The 15,885-nt window shown below is 48.5% G+C and overlaps 1 protein-coding gene across 4 annotated transcripts in view; it reads right to left on the reverse strand.

The window, feature by feature from the left end:
• The window catches only part of cnsta (consortin, connexin sorting protein a), a 98,631-nt gene extending 82,746 nt beyond the window's left edge, over nucleotides 1–15,885 (reverse strand). The window contains exon 1 of one of the 4 annotated variants that reach the window (XM_038815436.1): nucleotides 15,763–15,885. Coding sequence is in view for 1 of the 4 variants with exons in the window: in XM_038815457.1 (XP_038671385.1) it covers nucleotides 15,581–15,623 (43 nt within the window). In the remaining 3 variants the exon portion in view is untranslated. Of the gene's footprint in view, nucleotides 1–15,580; nucleotides 15,697–15,762 lie in introns of those variants that run through there. The other 3 variants (XM_038815450.1, XM_038815457.1, XM_038815443.1) reach the window with 3 other exon arrangements.

Consider the following 15,885-nt stretch of genomic DNA (forward strand, 5'->3'; position numbering starts at 1 on the left):
TGGGCGAGTAAGAGATCTCTACCCATGCAGAACTCGTCTCCGGGCTATTAATGAGGCAAAAGTAAAGACATCCACCATCAACCCCGCTGCAGCACCTGCGAGACAGAGACCCCGAATATGGCCAGCCGAGACAAGGCATTAAGACAGTTCGACATTAAGAATTTCTGACATAGTATTAAAGAGACCCAAAAACTTGACAACTTGGGAGACGACGGAAACATAGGAGCATGATTAGCCAGCCCCCGAGAACATCGCTCGCAACTGTTTTCCACCCGAGAAAAAAACATTCATTAATTCGTTCATGGGATGTAACCCTACAAAGAGCCTTGTTCTACACCTTATACTGAGATTCAACTCTGTATGCATCAATGGTGCCAAGGTGGAGATGGTTATCTGCTTCAAATTCCTAGTTGTGCACATCATCAACAATCCGTCCTGGTCCACCCACGTCGACGCTACAATCAAGCAAGCACAAAACGCCTGTACTTGCTCAAGAAACTAAGGAAAAAGGGGCCTCACGGTAGCATGGTGGTTAGCATCAATGCTTCACAGCTCCAGGGTCCCAGGTTCGATTCCCGGCTGGGTCACTGTCTGTGTGGAGTCTGCACGTCCTCCCCGTGTGTGCGTGGGTTTCCTCCGGGTGCTCCGGTTTCCTCCCACAGTCCAAAGATGTGCAGGTTAGGTGGATTGGCCATGCTAAATTGCCCGTAGTGTAAGGTTAATGGGGGGATTGTTGGGTTACGGGTATACGGGTTACGTGGGTTTAAGTAGGGTGATCATTGCTCGGCACAACATCGAGGGCCGAAGGGCCTGTTCTGTGCTGTACTGGAACATAGAACAGAACATAGCACAGAACAGGCCCTTCGGCCCTCAATGTTGTGCCGAGCCATGATCACCCTACTCAAATCCACGTATCCACCCTATACCTGTAACCCAACAACACCCCCCTTAACCTTACTTTCATTAGGACACTACGGGCAATTTAGCATGACCAATCCACCTAACCCGCACATCTTTGGACTGTGGGAGGAAACCGGAGCACCCGGAGGAAACCCACACACACAGGGGGAGGACGTGCAGACTCCACACAGACAGTGACCCAGCCGGGAATCGAACCTGGGACCCTGGAGCTGTGAAGCATTTATGCTAACCACCATGCTACCCTGCTGCCCCTGCTGTTCTATGTTCTATGTTCTAAAATCGGCATGTCCACATTGACTCTTACCAATTTTTACAGATGCACCATAGAAAATATCCTATCTGGCCCATGTTCTTTTCAAAAAGCATCCGCATCCTCCGGCGCATGAAGAAAATAAGTTTTTCAATTCAAAAGTCACTCTCAGCCACGCAGGGTGTACCACCCCAAATTGAACTCCAATCAAGGTGGCCTTAACTTTGTTAAACGCCGCCCGCTTCCTTGCCAGCTCCACACCAACATCTTGAAATATCCTGATGGTGTGACCTTCCCATTTATAGTTACGATGTTCCTGAACCCATCTCAGGATCCATTCCTTTTCCTGAAAGTTATGGAACTTTACAATAACAGCTCGTGGCGATTCGTTGGGATGGGGCTTCTGCCAGAGTGCCCAGTGCACTCGATCCAGCTCGGGATGGGACGTGAATCCACCCACCCCCAAAATCTTCCCAAACATCTTTGAGAAGTAATGTGGGAATTGGGCCTCCACTCCCTCTGCAATTAAACAATTTTGATATTCTGCCTCCCGGAATGATTCTTCAGATTGTCCACTTTGACTTTCTGCGCTTTATTCACGCCGGCCATAGGCAACTTCTCAGCTTCCAGAGACACTTTGTCGAGAGAGTGAGAGTGAGAGAGAGAGTGTGAGAGTGAGTGAGAGTGAGAGAGTGAGAGAGAGAGCGAACAGCTTCCACTCTCTTTATCTCAAGCCCCGGTTTTTACCAACTCATTGGTCTTCTCCAGTGCCAACCGAATGGGAGATAGGGCCTCTTCTATCGACTGCCTTTGCTTCTCAAATTCTTGGTTGTTAGTGGACCTTGAGCGACCTCAAGTTTGCCTTCCCGATACATACTGCCACCGGAAGTTCAACCGTGAAGTAAGCTTATCAAATACTGCAGGGGCCTTGATGACCCAGTAAAGGCACAATTTGCAGGCTTTAGCAAAGTCATCCTTAATTCAGAATTGCCACTAATTGAACGAGACCCTCTCACAGCCCCAGTAGCCCTGATCCCAATAAGCCAATATAAAAATTCTAACAGTTGCCAGTGGGAGGATAGTCTATGATTAAATAATCACACATGGGCCTGTAACTCCCTCAGAGTGGCAATCTCCAGCGGATTGCCACACTCGACAGACTTATCCATGCTGAGATTCTAAAGCCCTGTCTCGCCAAACCTTCCCCTCTCAGGGTGGGAGAGACAGGAGCAAGCAGCTGCATCGGCATGGAGTAACTGGGGTTCAATGGGGTAAGAAATGCCCCCTTTATACAGCAGTAACTCCCTCAAAGGAGGAGTTTAAATGGCCATTTAAAAGGTGAGTGGTTCAGACAACGAGAGGGAGGGGGAAGAGTTTGGGGAGTGCTCTGTGCGAGGAGTTACTCTGGAGTTAAAGTGATTTGTTTCCTCTAACGCTTTCAGAGTAACTATCAAGGTCAAACTGGCAGAACCATCCAAAGTTACTGATTTAAATTGCTTCTATTGGATCATTCCTAGCCTTGCGCAGCAATTGTTCCAGGGAAAGCACTTCTGGACAATTGCTGGGTAAACCCTTGCTTGGGAACCTCCTTGAGGGATTCCCCAGGACATCATTGGAGGTAGCCTCTAAATGCAATGCTGGGGAACCAGGAAGATATGGGCCCATAAACTCTGGATGGAGTGAGTTTGATGGACAGAAGACCTTTTATCATTCCAGACTTCTGGTGTGCTTGGAGCACTAATACATCAAGCTACTACCCCTCTAAAACCTGAGAATAATTTGTACAGAACAAAATAAACCCTTTGCATTCCCCTCAAGGTCAAATTGTTACTGTTTAAATAATTACTTTAGAAAAATGACAATGAATTAAGACAACTGGCAAAACTTCACTTGCAGCCCAAACTACAAAACATGTAGAGCACAAAACAGCTTCCAACTTGTGATAAAGTACTTAAATTAGACTTTCAATAATATATTAAGCTGCATCAAAAGTACATCATGCATGTACACTTGGGGAAAAAAGGTAAAAATAGCACATGCTAATACCTGCAATAGAAGAGCAAATTCAGTTACTTTTGGGTGCAATTCAAACAAAATGCAATTTTTAAGCAAAGAATAAAGCGCATTAGAATCCAGGCAGAAACTTTTATCGATGACAATTCACTAAAACTTTTCTTCGTCCCTCATTTTAACAGCGGTCTTAAATCGATAGATAATGTTTATCATTTATTTTACACAAAATAATGCCTTCATTCAGATAGGAGAGGGAAGTGATAGGAACACATTTTGCCAGTTACTAACACTCAATTTTACTTGATCAGTTGTGCATGATGCACCTTAACTACATAAAACCGCTTGCGTGATTCTGCAAACTTGATTAAACAGAAATTTAGTTTCAGATGAAACCTCCTCATTAGATTTCAAAAGGTTTTAGTTTATTGTAGCAGAGCTTCAACAGTCAACTCTCATTTCAAAAGGAATTACTACACCTTAGCAACATTAAAGGATCTGTTTATATGCACTGAACAGACAAGTAAGATATAGTGCGAGAAAAATAGTCTGGACTTTGCGATTGCAATGACAGTGAAACTATCAATTTCCACTGTCATTACTCTGAATTGGATGGAAACTTCTGGCACGCCCATGCACAACTAAACACGGACTAAGTGTTGCTATATCTACTTTCACATACTTTTCCGAAGGTCCACCGCTGAAGATAGGTTGTGGCAGAAACTTACGACTGACAAGTGGCGTCTTTGTTTTTAAAAAATATTGTTCAGCAACTCCAGAAGTCACTTGTTATAATCACAACTTGCTCCTGATCCAATTTTTTTGTTTTGCTCACTATTGATCTGGCCCACACCTTGGTCACACATTTTTTCAACTGAGCTAACCCGATGCTGGTCCTCTTAACACTGTCCCATTCACTGAACTGACAGGCCAGGAGCAGCAATCTCACACAGGGAACTGTCTACTTACTAGCTTTTTACTTGGGCACTAGCTCAGCGCTGTGTCTCCAAAGCTTTTCTTCGCAGTCAACATGCTGCACTTTCAACACTCTCCAATGCAGCAACTTCATTGCAGTCTGACCAAAATGTTGAAGGCAGCCATGTAGTCTAACTGATGATGATTCACCATGCTGTTCCTGCACTTAACCTTGCTACCACAGTTGATCACCATGCTGTGTTGTAATTATATAATACGTTGAGTTTTACTGTACAAGTTACAAGGCACCAATTGCTCTTGAGAGATTTGGTAAATATGTTGTGTTCCTTTATTAAGATTAGGCACATGAGAACAATTATACATAGGTATAAAGCTTAAAGACATCAGAGCCGTGTGCCTGTGCTTTGCTCAAAACAAAAGTGGAACTAAGACTGGATCATGTGACATGACTAAAAGGGAAAGGTGTCATACTGATATCCCTTCAAGGCATATTACAACATCAGGTTGTCGAAGGCTGCTTCTGGAGGCCTACACAACACATAGCCTTAGCATAGAATCTCATTTATTGTTCAAAAGTGGTTGATTTGCTCAGTCTACATGATGTTGAGAATCTATGTTCTTCCACCATCACATTTGCATACCTTTGGTAAAAGCAAGGGGGTAGCCTAATAACATGATTGTTATTAACAACTTCTACCCGACTTCAGGTTGCGGTGATGCGGAGCTAAGCCGCACGTTCGATAGCCCTCGCTTTTTTCGGTCTTTTGGGCTCTTTTAAGGGCCCGTAGCGGTGCTGGTTGGACTTTTCCCTGTGTGGGAACACTCTCTCTACGATTCTCCGCCGGTGGATGGCCTGAACTACGAGTGGAGCGGTCACAAAATCGGCTTTGGAGCAGAGAAAGGTGCGAGGCAGAAGAAGCAAGATGGCAGTGGGCGGGGAAGCAACAGCAGCGTGGCAGCAGTGGGCGCGAGAGCAGCAGGAGCTGCTGCAGCGCTCCTTTAAGGAGCTGAAGGCAGAGATTCTGGAGCCGTTTAAGGCCTCCCTGGACAAGCTCATGGCGACCTTGACAGCTCAGGGTGCGGAGATCCGAGAGCTTCGGCAAAAGGCCTCGTAGTGCGAAGACGAACTCCTGGGCCTGGCAGTGAAGGTGGAGTCGCACGCGGCGCTCCATCAGAAGTGGTCAGCGAGGATGGAGGAGATGGAGAACCGGGCCCGTTGGAAGAACCTGCGGATCCTGGGCCTCCCAGAGGGGCTGGAAGGTTTGGATTTGGGGGCCTATGTGGCCATGATGTTGAACACGCTAATGGGTGCGAGGTCGTTCCAGGGACCTTTGGACCTGGAGGGTGCCCATCGGGTGTTGATGAGGAAACCCAGGCCAAATGAGCAGCCTCGGGCGGTGCTGGTCCGTTTTCACCACATTGTCGACCGCGAGTGTGTGCTACGGTGGGCGAAGAAGGAGGAGTAGCAAGTGGAAGAATGCGGAGGTCAGGATATGCCAGGACTGGAGTGCGAAGGTGGCGAAGAGAAGGGCTGGTTTTAACCGGGCGAAGGCAGTGCTCCACAAGAAGGGGGTCAAGTTTGGCTTGTTACAGCCGGCACGCCTGTGGGTCACGTAGAAAGATCGCCAGCTATATTTTGACTCCCTGGAGGAGGCCTGGACTTTTGTTCAGGCAGAGAAGCTGGACTTGAACTGAGGACTGAGGGCTGGGGAATGCTGTATACAGCCTCCGGAGGCTTTGTCCTCCTGGGTATCCTTTCGCTTTATCAGTTCTATTGGATGATTTGTTTTTGCTGTTCTGCTTTTTGTTCTGCTTGTTTGGGACTGTTATCTGTTTATTTGGGTGTTTTGTCATGTTTGGGGACTGTATTTTGTTCACTGGTTGAGAGTTTGGGTGGGGTTCGCAGTCCTGTTTGGTCATGTGCCCATCTTCGTTTGGGGAGCGGGTGGTGCTGGTTAATGTATACGACCCGAATTGGGACGATGCGGGTTTCATGCGGCGTATGTTGGGCCGGATTCCAGATTTGGAGGCGGGGGGTCTGATAATGGGGGGGGGGAAGATTTCAACACGGTGCTGGATCAGCCACTGGATCGATCCAGTTCCAGGACGGGTAGGAGGCCTGCGGCGGATAAGGTGCTGAGGGGGTTTATGGACCAGATGGGAGGGGTGGATCCATGGAGGTTTGCGAGGCCGAGGGCCAGGGAATTGTCATACTTCTCCCATGTGCACAAGGCCTATCCCCGGATCAACTTCTTCGTTATGAGTAGGGCGCTGATTGCGAGGGTGGAGGATGCTGAGTATTCGGCGATAGCCATTTCCGACCAGGCCCCGCACTGGGTGGACCTCGAGCTGGGGGAGGAGAGAGACCAGCGCCCACTTTGGCGCTTGGAGGTGGGGCTGCTGGCGGATGAGGAGGTGGGGGGACGGGTTCGAGGATGTATTGAGAGGTACCTGGAGGCCAATGACAATGGGGAGGTCCGAGTGGGGATGGTCTGGGAGGCGCTGAAGGCGGTGGTTAGGGGGGAGTTGATCTCCATTCGAGCCCACAGGGGGAGAAGGGAGCAGAGAGAGAGGGAGAGATTGGTAGGGGAGATGGTGAGGGTGGACAGGAGATACGCGGAGGCCCCGGAGGAGGCATTGCTGAGGGAGCGGCGCAGCCTCCAGGCTGAGTTCGACTTGTTGACCACCAGAAAGCCGGAAGCTCAGTGGAGGAAGGCACAGAGTGCGGTGTATGAATATGGGGAGAAGGCGAGCAGGATGCTGGCACATCAGCTCTGTAAGCGGGATGCGACTAGGGAGATTGGTGGAGTTAAGGATCGGGGAGGAACTGTGGTGCGAAGGGGGGTAGACATTAATGGGGTCCTCAGGGACTTTTATGAGAAACTGTATCGGTCCGAACCCCCAGCGGAGAAGGGGGGGGGGGGGGGGGGTGCGCTTTTTGGACAGGCTGAGATTCCCGAGGATGGAGGAGGGACAGTTGGAGGGACTGGGGGCGCCGGTTGAGCTGGTCAAAGGGATAGGGAGCATGCAGTCGGGGAAGGCGCCGGGGCTGGATGGGTTCCCGGCTGAATTTTACAACAAGTATGCAGACCTGTTGGGTCCCCTGTTGGTTAGGATCTTTAACAAGGCAAGGGAAGGGGGGGCTTTGCCCCCGACGATGTCTCGGGCGCTGATCTCCCTGATTCTTAAGCGGGACAAGGATCCCCTGCAGTGTGGGTCATACAGGCTGATCTCACTTTTGAATGTGGACGCCAAGCTGTTGGCAAAGATCTTGGCCGTGAGGATAGAGGACTGTGTGCCGCAGGTTATCCACGAGGATCAAACGGGGTTTGTGAAGGGGAGGCAGCTGAACACCAACATAAGGAGGCTCTTGAACGTTATAATGATGCCGGCGGTAGAAGGGGAGGCGGAGATTGTGGTGGCGCTGGACGTGGAGAGGCCTTTGATAAGGTTGAGTGGGGGTACTTGTGGGAGGTGTTGGAAAGGTTCGGGTTTGGGGAGGGGTTTGTGAGTTGGGTGGGGCTGTTGTATGAGGCTCCGATGGCGAGCGTGGCCACTAATAGGAGGAGGTCGGAGTATTTTCGGCTATTCCGAGGGACGAGGCAGGGGTGTCCCTTGTCCCCCCTGCTCTTTGCATTGGCAATTGAACCCCTGGCTATGGCGCTGAGGGAGTCGGGGAGTTGGAGGGGGCTGGTCCGGGGTGGGGAGGAGCACCGAGTGTCACTCTTATGCGGATGACCTATTGTTGTATGTGGCGGACCAGGTGGGGGGAATGCCGGAGGTGATGGGGATTCTCCGGGAATTTGGGCATTTCTCAGGATACAAGCTCAACTTTGGGAAGAGCGAGCTGTTTGTGGTACACCCAAGGGATCAGGCGGGGGGGATTGGCAGGCTTCCACTGAAAAGGGCAGAGAGGAGCTTCAGGTGGCCAGGAGTTGGAGGGCCTTGCATAAGCTTAACCTCACAAGGTTGGTGGAGCAAATGGAGGAGGAGTTTAAGAGGTGGGGCATGCTGCCACTGTCTCTGGCGGGTAGGGTACAGTCAGTCAAAATGACGGTGCTCCCGAGGTTTCTGTTCCTGTTCCAGTGCCTCCCCATCCTTATCCCGAAGGCCTTTTTCAGGCGGGTTAACAAGAGCATTACGGGGTTTGTGTGGGCACACGGGACCCCAAGGGTGAGAAGGGTGTTCTTGGAGCGGGGCAGGGATGGGGGAGGGGGGGGGACTTGCGCTGCCCAACCTCTGTGGGTACTACTGGGCTGCCAATGCAGCGATGGTGCGTAAATGGGTGATGGATGGGGAGGGGGCAGCATGGAAGAGGATGGTGATGGCGTCCATGTGGGCACGAGCCTGGAGGCGCTGGTAACGGTGCCGCTGCCGCTCCCTCCAATGAGGTATACCACGAGCCCGGTGGTGGCGGCTACCCTCAAAATTTGGGGGCAATGGAGACGGCACAGGGGGGAGGTGGGGGCCTCGATACGGGGCAACCACCGGTTTGTCCCGGGGAGAATTGATGGCAGGTTCCTGAGTTGGCACAGGGAAGGTATCAGGAGGTTGAGGGACCTGTTTGTAGACGGGAAGTTTGCGAGCCTGGGTGCGCTGGAGGGGAAGTTCGGGCTCCCCTCGGGGAGCGCCTTTAGGTACATGCAGGTAAGGGTATTTGTCAGGCAGCAGGTGGCGGAGTTTCCTCTGCTGCCGCCGCGTGGGATCCAGGACAGGGTGCTCTCGGGGGTGAGGGGAGGATCTCGGCAGCGTACCAGGTGATGCAGGAGATGGATGAGACCTCGGTCGAGGAGCTGAAGGGTAAATGGGAGAAGGAGCTGGGTGAGGAGATAGAGGAGGGGACGTGGGCGGACGCCCTGGGGAGGGTGAACTCCTCCTCTTCTTGTGTGAGGCTTGGCCTCATACAGTTTAAGGTGCTGCAAGGGCTCACATGACTGGGACAAGGATGAGTCGGTTCTTCGGGAGTGAGGACAGGTGTATCAGGTGCTCAGGGAGCCCAGCAAATCATGCCCATATGTTCTGGGCATGCCCAGCGCTGGGGGAATTTTGGAAGGGCGTAGCAAGGACGGTGTCGATGGTGGTAGGATCCAGGGTCAATCCGGGCTGGGGGCTCGCAATTTTTGGGGTTGCAGTGGAGCTGGGAGTGCAGGAGGTGAAAGAGGCCGGTGTTCTGGCCTTTGCGTCCCTAGTAGCCCGACGGACGATTCTTCTTCAGTGGAAGGATGCGAGGCCCCCAAGCGTGGAGGCCTGGGTCAACGATATGGCAGGGTTTCTTAAATTAGAGGTGGTGAAATTTGCCCTAAGGGGATCAGTGCAGGGGTTTTTCAGGAGGTGGCAGCCATTTCTGGATTTCCTGGCAGAATGATAGGAAAAGGCCAGCAGCAGCAGCAGCCGGGACGGGGGGGGGGTTGTTGTTTCATTGTTTTGGACCGAAGGGACGGGTGTAGTTGTTCTATGCTAATGGCGGGTGTTAATTTACCTCTTCCTTTGTGTATGTGCGGGGGGTGGGGTGGGGTACTGTTTTTTCTTTTTTCTGTTCTTTGTAAATAAAATTAACTTTTTGTTGTTGATATTTTATGAAAATTTTGAATAAAAATTATTTTTTTTAAAAAACAACTTCTACCCACAGCAAAATTATAGACCGCATTCAAGGAGTATGAAGGGTGAATTTCAATCATATTCTCCAATACTGGTCAGTGACCACAGCTAACACACCAAGACAGAAAGATAGATGTCGCCTGGCTTCAAGGTTCTGCTAAACATTGTGCTATTGTGGATTGTGATTCTCAGGAGCAAGCAAGATACACTGAAGTACGACACTATCATCAGTCAGTGTCTGGAAACAGGAAATGTTCTGTACATCCATGGATTCATCCAAACACTCATCTGTCTCTTTTAGTCTTTAATTCTGTGTTGTGCATTTGTTTAACTTGTTACTTTATTTCAATATTCTGTTTCTAGGGCTGTTTCCAGAGACTCACAATAGAAAGTACCTCTTTAGCATCGTCGGATAAAAGCAAATTATTGCAGATGCTGGAATCTGAAACAGAAAGTGCTGGAAAATCTGAAGAATCATTTGCGGTGAGAACACAGAGCTAACGTTTAAAGTCTGGACGATTCATCACTAATGCTAGAGAGAACAGGAAATAGGATGAGCTTTGTATTGTTTTTGGGAGTGGGTGAAGCAGTTGGTTGGATAGAGAACCGAGCCTCCACCTATCGCTGGTCCTCTATCCATCCAATTGCTCCACCACCCCTGCCCCCAACAACAGTATAAGTCTCATCCTATTTCCAGTTTTGATAAAGAGTTAGCTCTGTTCTCTCTCCACTAATACTGTCACACCTATTGAGATTTTCCAACATTTTCTGCTTCTTTAGCATAGTATCCCACTTTTGTCAAAATGATCAACAGTAGACAGGACTCTCCTGCCATACGTAACACAAACACACACCATAACTAAGAGCCAAATAAATAGTCTTAAACCCCTAACCCATTTTAAAAAAAAATTAAAAAGCACTACATAACCATGTGATTTCAGTGTAGAATGTCCAACCCAACACAACTGAAGTCACATGCTTCATTTTGCCCTTTCTTGGATTAGCCCTTTGCTCAATGCCACCCGTGACCTGGAAAACAGGTAAATCATCTGACCTATGGACCTCTCCATTGCCACCATTGTGCTATCTGCACAAGAGCTTACTTCAAATCGTAGGAGTGTTATTGCTATTAGCCTAAACAGCTTGCAGCATGAACACCGAGATTAAGACCCAGTTTTATGGTCTGGTCATTGATTGATGCACAAGACATGAATGCATTGACATCACTGACCTATAATGACATAAACACAAAGAAAACAACAGAGCCAGGCAAGAAAATTGTCAAATGCCATTTTGCCCCATCTACATGTTTAGTAATGTTAATAACGTGAGAGACTCAAGAAATTACATATATTTGAATCTCAAAAGGAGTTTCCCTGGTTAAGAAATCAAAAAGTGCTCGTACAATTAGTATAATTGATCTGAGAATACAGGTTGGATAATGCTTGCTATGATTTCTATGCCTGACTTTTTTGAATCAGCAACTTCATACAGTAACACAGCTGCGATCATATGGAGTTCAAGAACACAAACTTAAATTGCTAAACCCAACCTGCAACATATTAGACGCCGAAGATATAATTCTGATTTAGCAAGAGAATTCTGGGTCAGAAATGCTGAAGCAGGAATTAAATTTGCATGTTTCTGCAATCAGTAAATAGGCACAGCCCTTTCTGCCGGACTGGAACAGACTATTACTCGCCTTCTGGCCAAATACCACACTAATCTACTTGAAGCTGCAGGTCATACAAAACATATCTCTCGTCCCAGTAAATATGTCCCCAAAAGAAATAAAGGACAAAGGCAAATTCCAAAAGAGGAAAGGGAAAATAAAGCAGAAAAATTACCCTGCAAGCAATTTGGGGATACTGTTGTAGTATTTAAAGTAACTGGTGCAAAAAAGTAAAATGAAACCACAACTACAATTGCTATGCAAACTGTAATTGCTCAAGAGTTAAGTGGACATGTTAATTCAGTTTTCACAGCCCAATAAACTGTGTAAACAGCAGGGTTAGATTAAGTTGCGGCAGCATGGTGCAGGTCAAAGCTTCATTGTCGCTTTATCCCAAAATGTGTAAACAAAAAGTGTTAACCAAGATAATTCCAGTAACAAAAATAGTCATTGATTGCCCCAATTCACAATACTCTTGTTTAGATATCAGATGGCTGTATGCAGATTAAAACCTCACTCTTGATTTAAACAATGAAAGGCAAAACTGCACTGTCAGAGGTATTATCTTTGAGATGAATTGTTAATTTAAACCCAGTCTGCTTGTTCAAGTGGCTATAAAATCTGACATTAATTATACATCGCATCCTGGTCAAGATTATTTTCTGAACCGCAACACAGTTTATATCAAAATTACAGCACTGAAACAGACCATTATGCCCAACTGGCCAGCCATACAAGCTTTCTCACACTCCGATCATTAATTTATAGATGGTTGTGGGAGGGGGGGCTTTGATACTTCCTTGGTATTGGGGGTAGATGGGAGCAGGAGGGGAACAATGTCAAAACCTACAAAATCATTTACTATCAGAGGGGCAGGTAGTATTGAGGAAGCAGGAGTGTGGCAGAAGAATCTGGACAGATTAGGAGAGTGGGCAAAGAAGTGGCAGATGGAATACAATGTGGAAAAGTGTGAGGTTATGAACTTGGTAGGAAGAATGGAGACATAGGCTATTTTCTAAATGGGAAAAGGCTTAGGAAATCAGAAGCACAAAGGGACTCAGGAGTCCTTGTTCAAATCACCGAGTGTCTTTATGACAGAGATTGATATGTTCTGATAAGGGGATCAGGGATAATGGAAGAAGGCAGGAGAATGGGGATGAGAAACATATCAGCCATGATTGAATGGCAGAGCAGACTCGTTGGACCGAATGGCCTAATTCTCTCCTATGTCTTCTGGTCCTGAAGATTTTGCATATTCCTTAGTTGACCCAAGCATTGCGATTATGTAGTTTTCATTCGCAACATTTTAATTACAAAATCCTTTTGGCACCGAACTAGGCCATTCTGCCCAACAGGTTCATCCTCCACACAAGCCTTCTCACTTCACCTGATTCTATTAACATATTCCTCTATTCTTTCCTCCCTCAAGTGCTTATCTAGCTTCCCCTCAAATGCATCTCAGCTATTCACCTCAACTACTCCTTGTGGTTGTGAGTTCCGAATTAAAAGTATTCTGTTAAAAAAAACTCTCCTGAATTCCTGGTTGGATTTATTATCAACGATCTTACATTAATGGTCCCTAGTTTCTGGTCTCCACAAGCAGAAACATCTTTGTTACCTCTACTCTATATCAAACCCTTTCATAAGCCCTCCGGTATCAAATCAGTTCTGAAAGGTAAATTCTGTGTCACTTCCTCTCCACAGATGTTCCCTAAACTACTAACAGTTTCCAGCACTTTTTATTTTAATATCAGATTATCAATGTCTATGTGCGTCACTGTTCCTTGAATACTAATAATGCTGCTTCCACAAAATGTGTTGCACCGTCTGAAGAAACACAAATTCTTATTACTGCGCAGCTGTACTGCAAGACTATTTCTGCGCTGGGAATGTGCTGTGATAGACAGTATTCCAGAGATCATTCACAAATAAATACTCTACAGTGGTAGGTACATTTGTAACACCTCGCTTTCACTAGCGTGTCAGGGTATTTAGCCAGGTCTCAAAATATTATTACCTAGATGAAAATAAAATATAGTTCTAGATGTTAATTATGACCTTGATTGCAATTGAAGCTAGGCAGGAAATGATACTGAAATTGAAAATTCTCACCAAACAAAAAAAAACGAACAAAAATCAAACAGAAAAGAGGACGAGATGCGAGGGCAGGTGGCTACTATCAAATGATTTGGCCCAGGGATGGAATTGAGCTTGGCTGTTGCAAGACAAGAGAATTTTTTTTTTTTTTTTTTTTAAAGTGTGCTTTTCAGGACCACACATCTCAAAAGCGATCTACAGCCAACAAAGTATTTCTTTGAAGCCACTGTTGCAATGCAAGAAGCAGAGGCCCGCAAGTATCCTAGAGAAAGGGAACTGTAGTGACATGTATGACCGACTGGTAGATAGGGACGACACCGTACTGGACGCAACAAGGAGGAAATGGGAGGACGACCTGGGGATGGAGATAGGGTGGGGACTCTGGAGCGAAGCACTGCATAGGGTCAACTCCACCTCCACGTGCGCAAGGCTCAGCCTGACGCAACTAAAAGTGGTACATAGAGCCCACTTAACAAGAACCCGTATGAGTAGGTTCTTCCCGGAGGTGGAAGACAGATGTGAGCGGTGCCAAAGAGGCCCGGCCAACCACGCCCACATGTTCTGGTCTTGCCCCAGACTTGTGGAGTACTGGACAGCCTTCTTCGAGGCTATGTCCAAAGTGGTGGGGGTGAGGGTGGAGCCATGCCCGATAGTGGCGGTCTTCGGGGTTTCAGACCAGCCAGATCTATTCCTGGGGAGGAGGGCGGACGCCCTTACCTTTGCCTCCCTGATCGCCCGCCGTAGAATCCTGTTTGGCTGGCGGTCAGCAGCACCGCCCAGAGCTGCGGACTGGCTGTCCGACCTCTCGGAATCTCTCCAAATGGAGAAAATCAAATTTGCCATCCGAGGGTCGGACGACGGCTTCCACAGAACGTGGGAGCCATTCATGCAACTGTTCCGGGACCTATTTGTGGCCAATGTACAAGAGGAAGAATAGTCGGGGGAAGGTAGCGGGAGGGGGGGGGGGGGGGGGGGGCTACAGGTTCGTTACGGGGGTTCGATGGCTAGCTAAGGCCCAAAACCAAGCTACATAAACATGTTGAGGGGGGGGGGGGGGGGGCGCAGTTACTACTACGAAGATGCTTACCTGTAAATATGTATGTTAATTTTTGCGTGTTTGTTTTTTTTTGTTTCTCTCTCCTAACAATTTGTAATTTGTTCAATATAAAATACGAAAACTGAATAAAAACATTTATAAAAAAAAAGAAGCAGAGGCCAATTTGTGCACAGCAAGCTCTCACAAACAGCGATGTGATGGTAATGACCAAATGGTCTGTTTTTTGTGAAGCTGACCGAGGAGTACATATTGGCCGGGACTGCCGAGGGAGTCTCTCTCTTTCTTCCCTCAGAATAGTGCAAATGGGATGGGGGGGGGGGGGTCGGTTTAAATAGGAAGATGCAAGCAAATTACTGCCGATGCTGGAATCTGAAATAGAAAATGCTGGACAATCTCAGCAGGTCTGGCAACCTCTGTGGAGAGAGGAAGGGAGCGAACGTGTCGAGTCTGGATGACTCTTGGGTCACAGCTTTGAGAGTCACCCAAACTCGACAGGTTAGCTCCCTTCTCTCTCCACACAGACCTGCTGTGGTGGTCCAGCATTTTCTGTTTGGGTTTAAATGCCTCGTCCTCCGGCACTGCAGCTCGCCCACTGGAGGGGTGGCTCAGCCTGCACTCTGCTGCTCCAAGTTCAACCATGTTGGGTGATGAGAAGTCGAAGGACAGAGACACACGGTAGGTAGGCAGAAGGACGCAAACACACAGGGAACAGATTAAATTAAAGCATTCCTGCAAATATAAGCTGTATGGAGGAATGGCAACGAGCGGGGAGGGAGGGTGGACGACGGCTGCTGCTCTAAGGATCAGAGAGCAGCTGTCTGCAAAAGCCAGCATTCACAACAAACGCAGAAACAGGCGGATAAACCGGGCCCAGCCCCCGCGGCCAACACCGAACCACCGTCCGTGACTGAGCTCCCAATTCACTGGCCAGTTGGAGGTTACCGAATTTTTTTTTTTTAAAAAACGTTGTGTTTGATATATTTGTTTAAATATACAGGAGCTGCCAGTCAAGAGGAGAAAGGGTGAGGAGGGGACTCACCCGCGGTGGAAGCGGCAGCGGCACCGCTACGGACCGCATCCATCGCCCGCCCAACCAACCAACCAACCCTCTGCTTCAGCCGCCCGCCAGCACCAGGCCTTGACCCTGGCGGCCAACGGTCACCGCGCGAGCCGCGTCCCAACGGGGGGGGGGGGGGGGGTCGCGCCGCGCGCTCCCCTCACCTGCTCGTCACCGTCTCGCGCGCCGACAGCACAGCTAGCTCGCGCTGTCGATTCTCCCTCTCGGCACATCCGGGTATTTTCAGCGCCTGAGCCCGGGCCAGGTAACGGCCAACGAGCTCTTGG

Source organism: Scyliorhinus canicula, chromosome 1, assembly GCF_902713615.1.
Source record: "Scyliorhinus canicula chromosome 1, sScyCan1.1, whole genome shotgun sequence".
Lineage (NCBI taxonomy): Eukaryota > Metazoa > Chordata > Chondrichthyes > Carcharhiniformes > Scyliorhinidae > Scyliorhinus > Scyliorhinus canicula.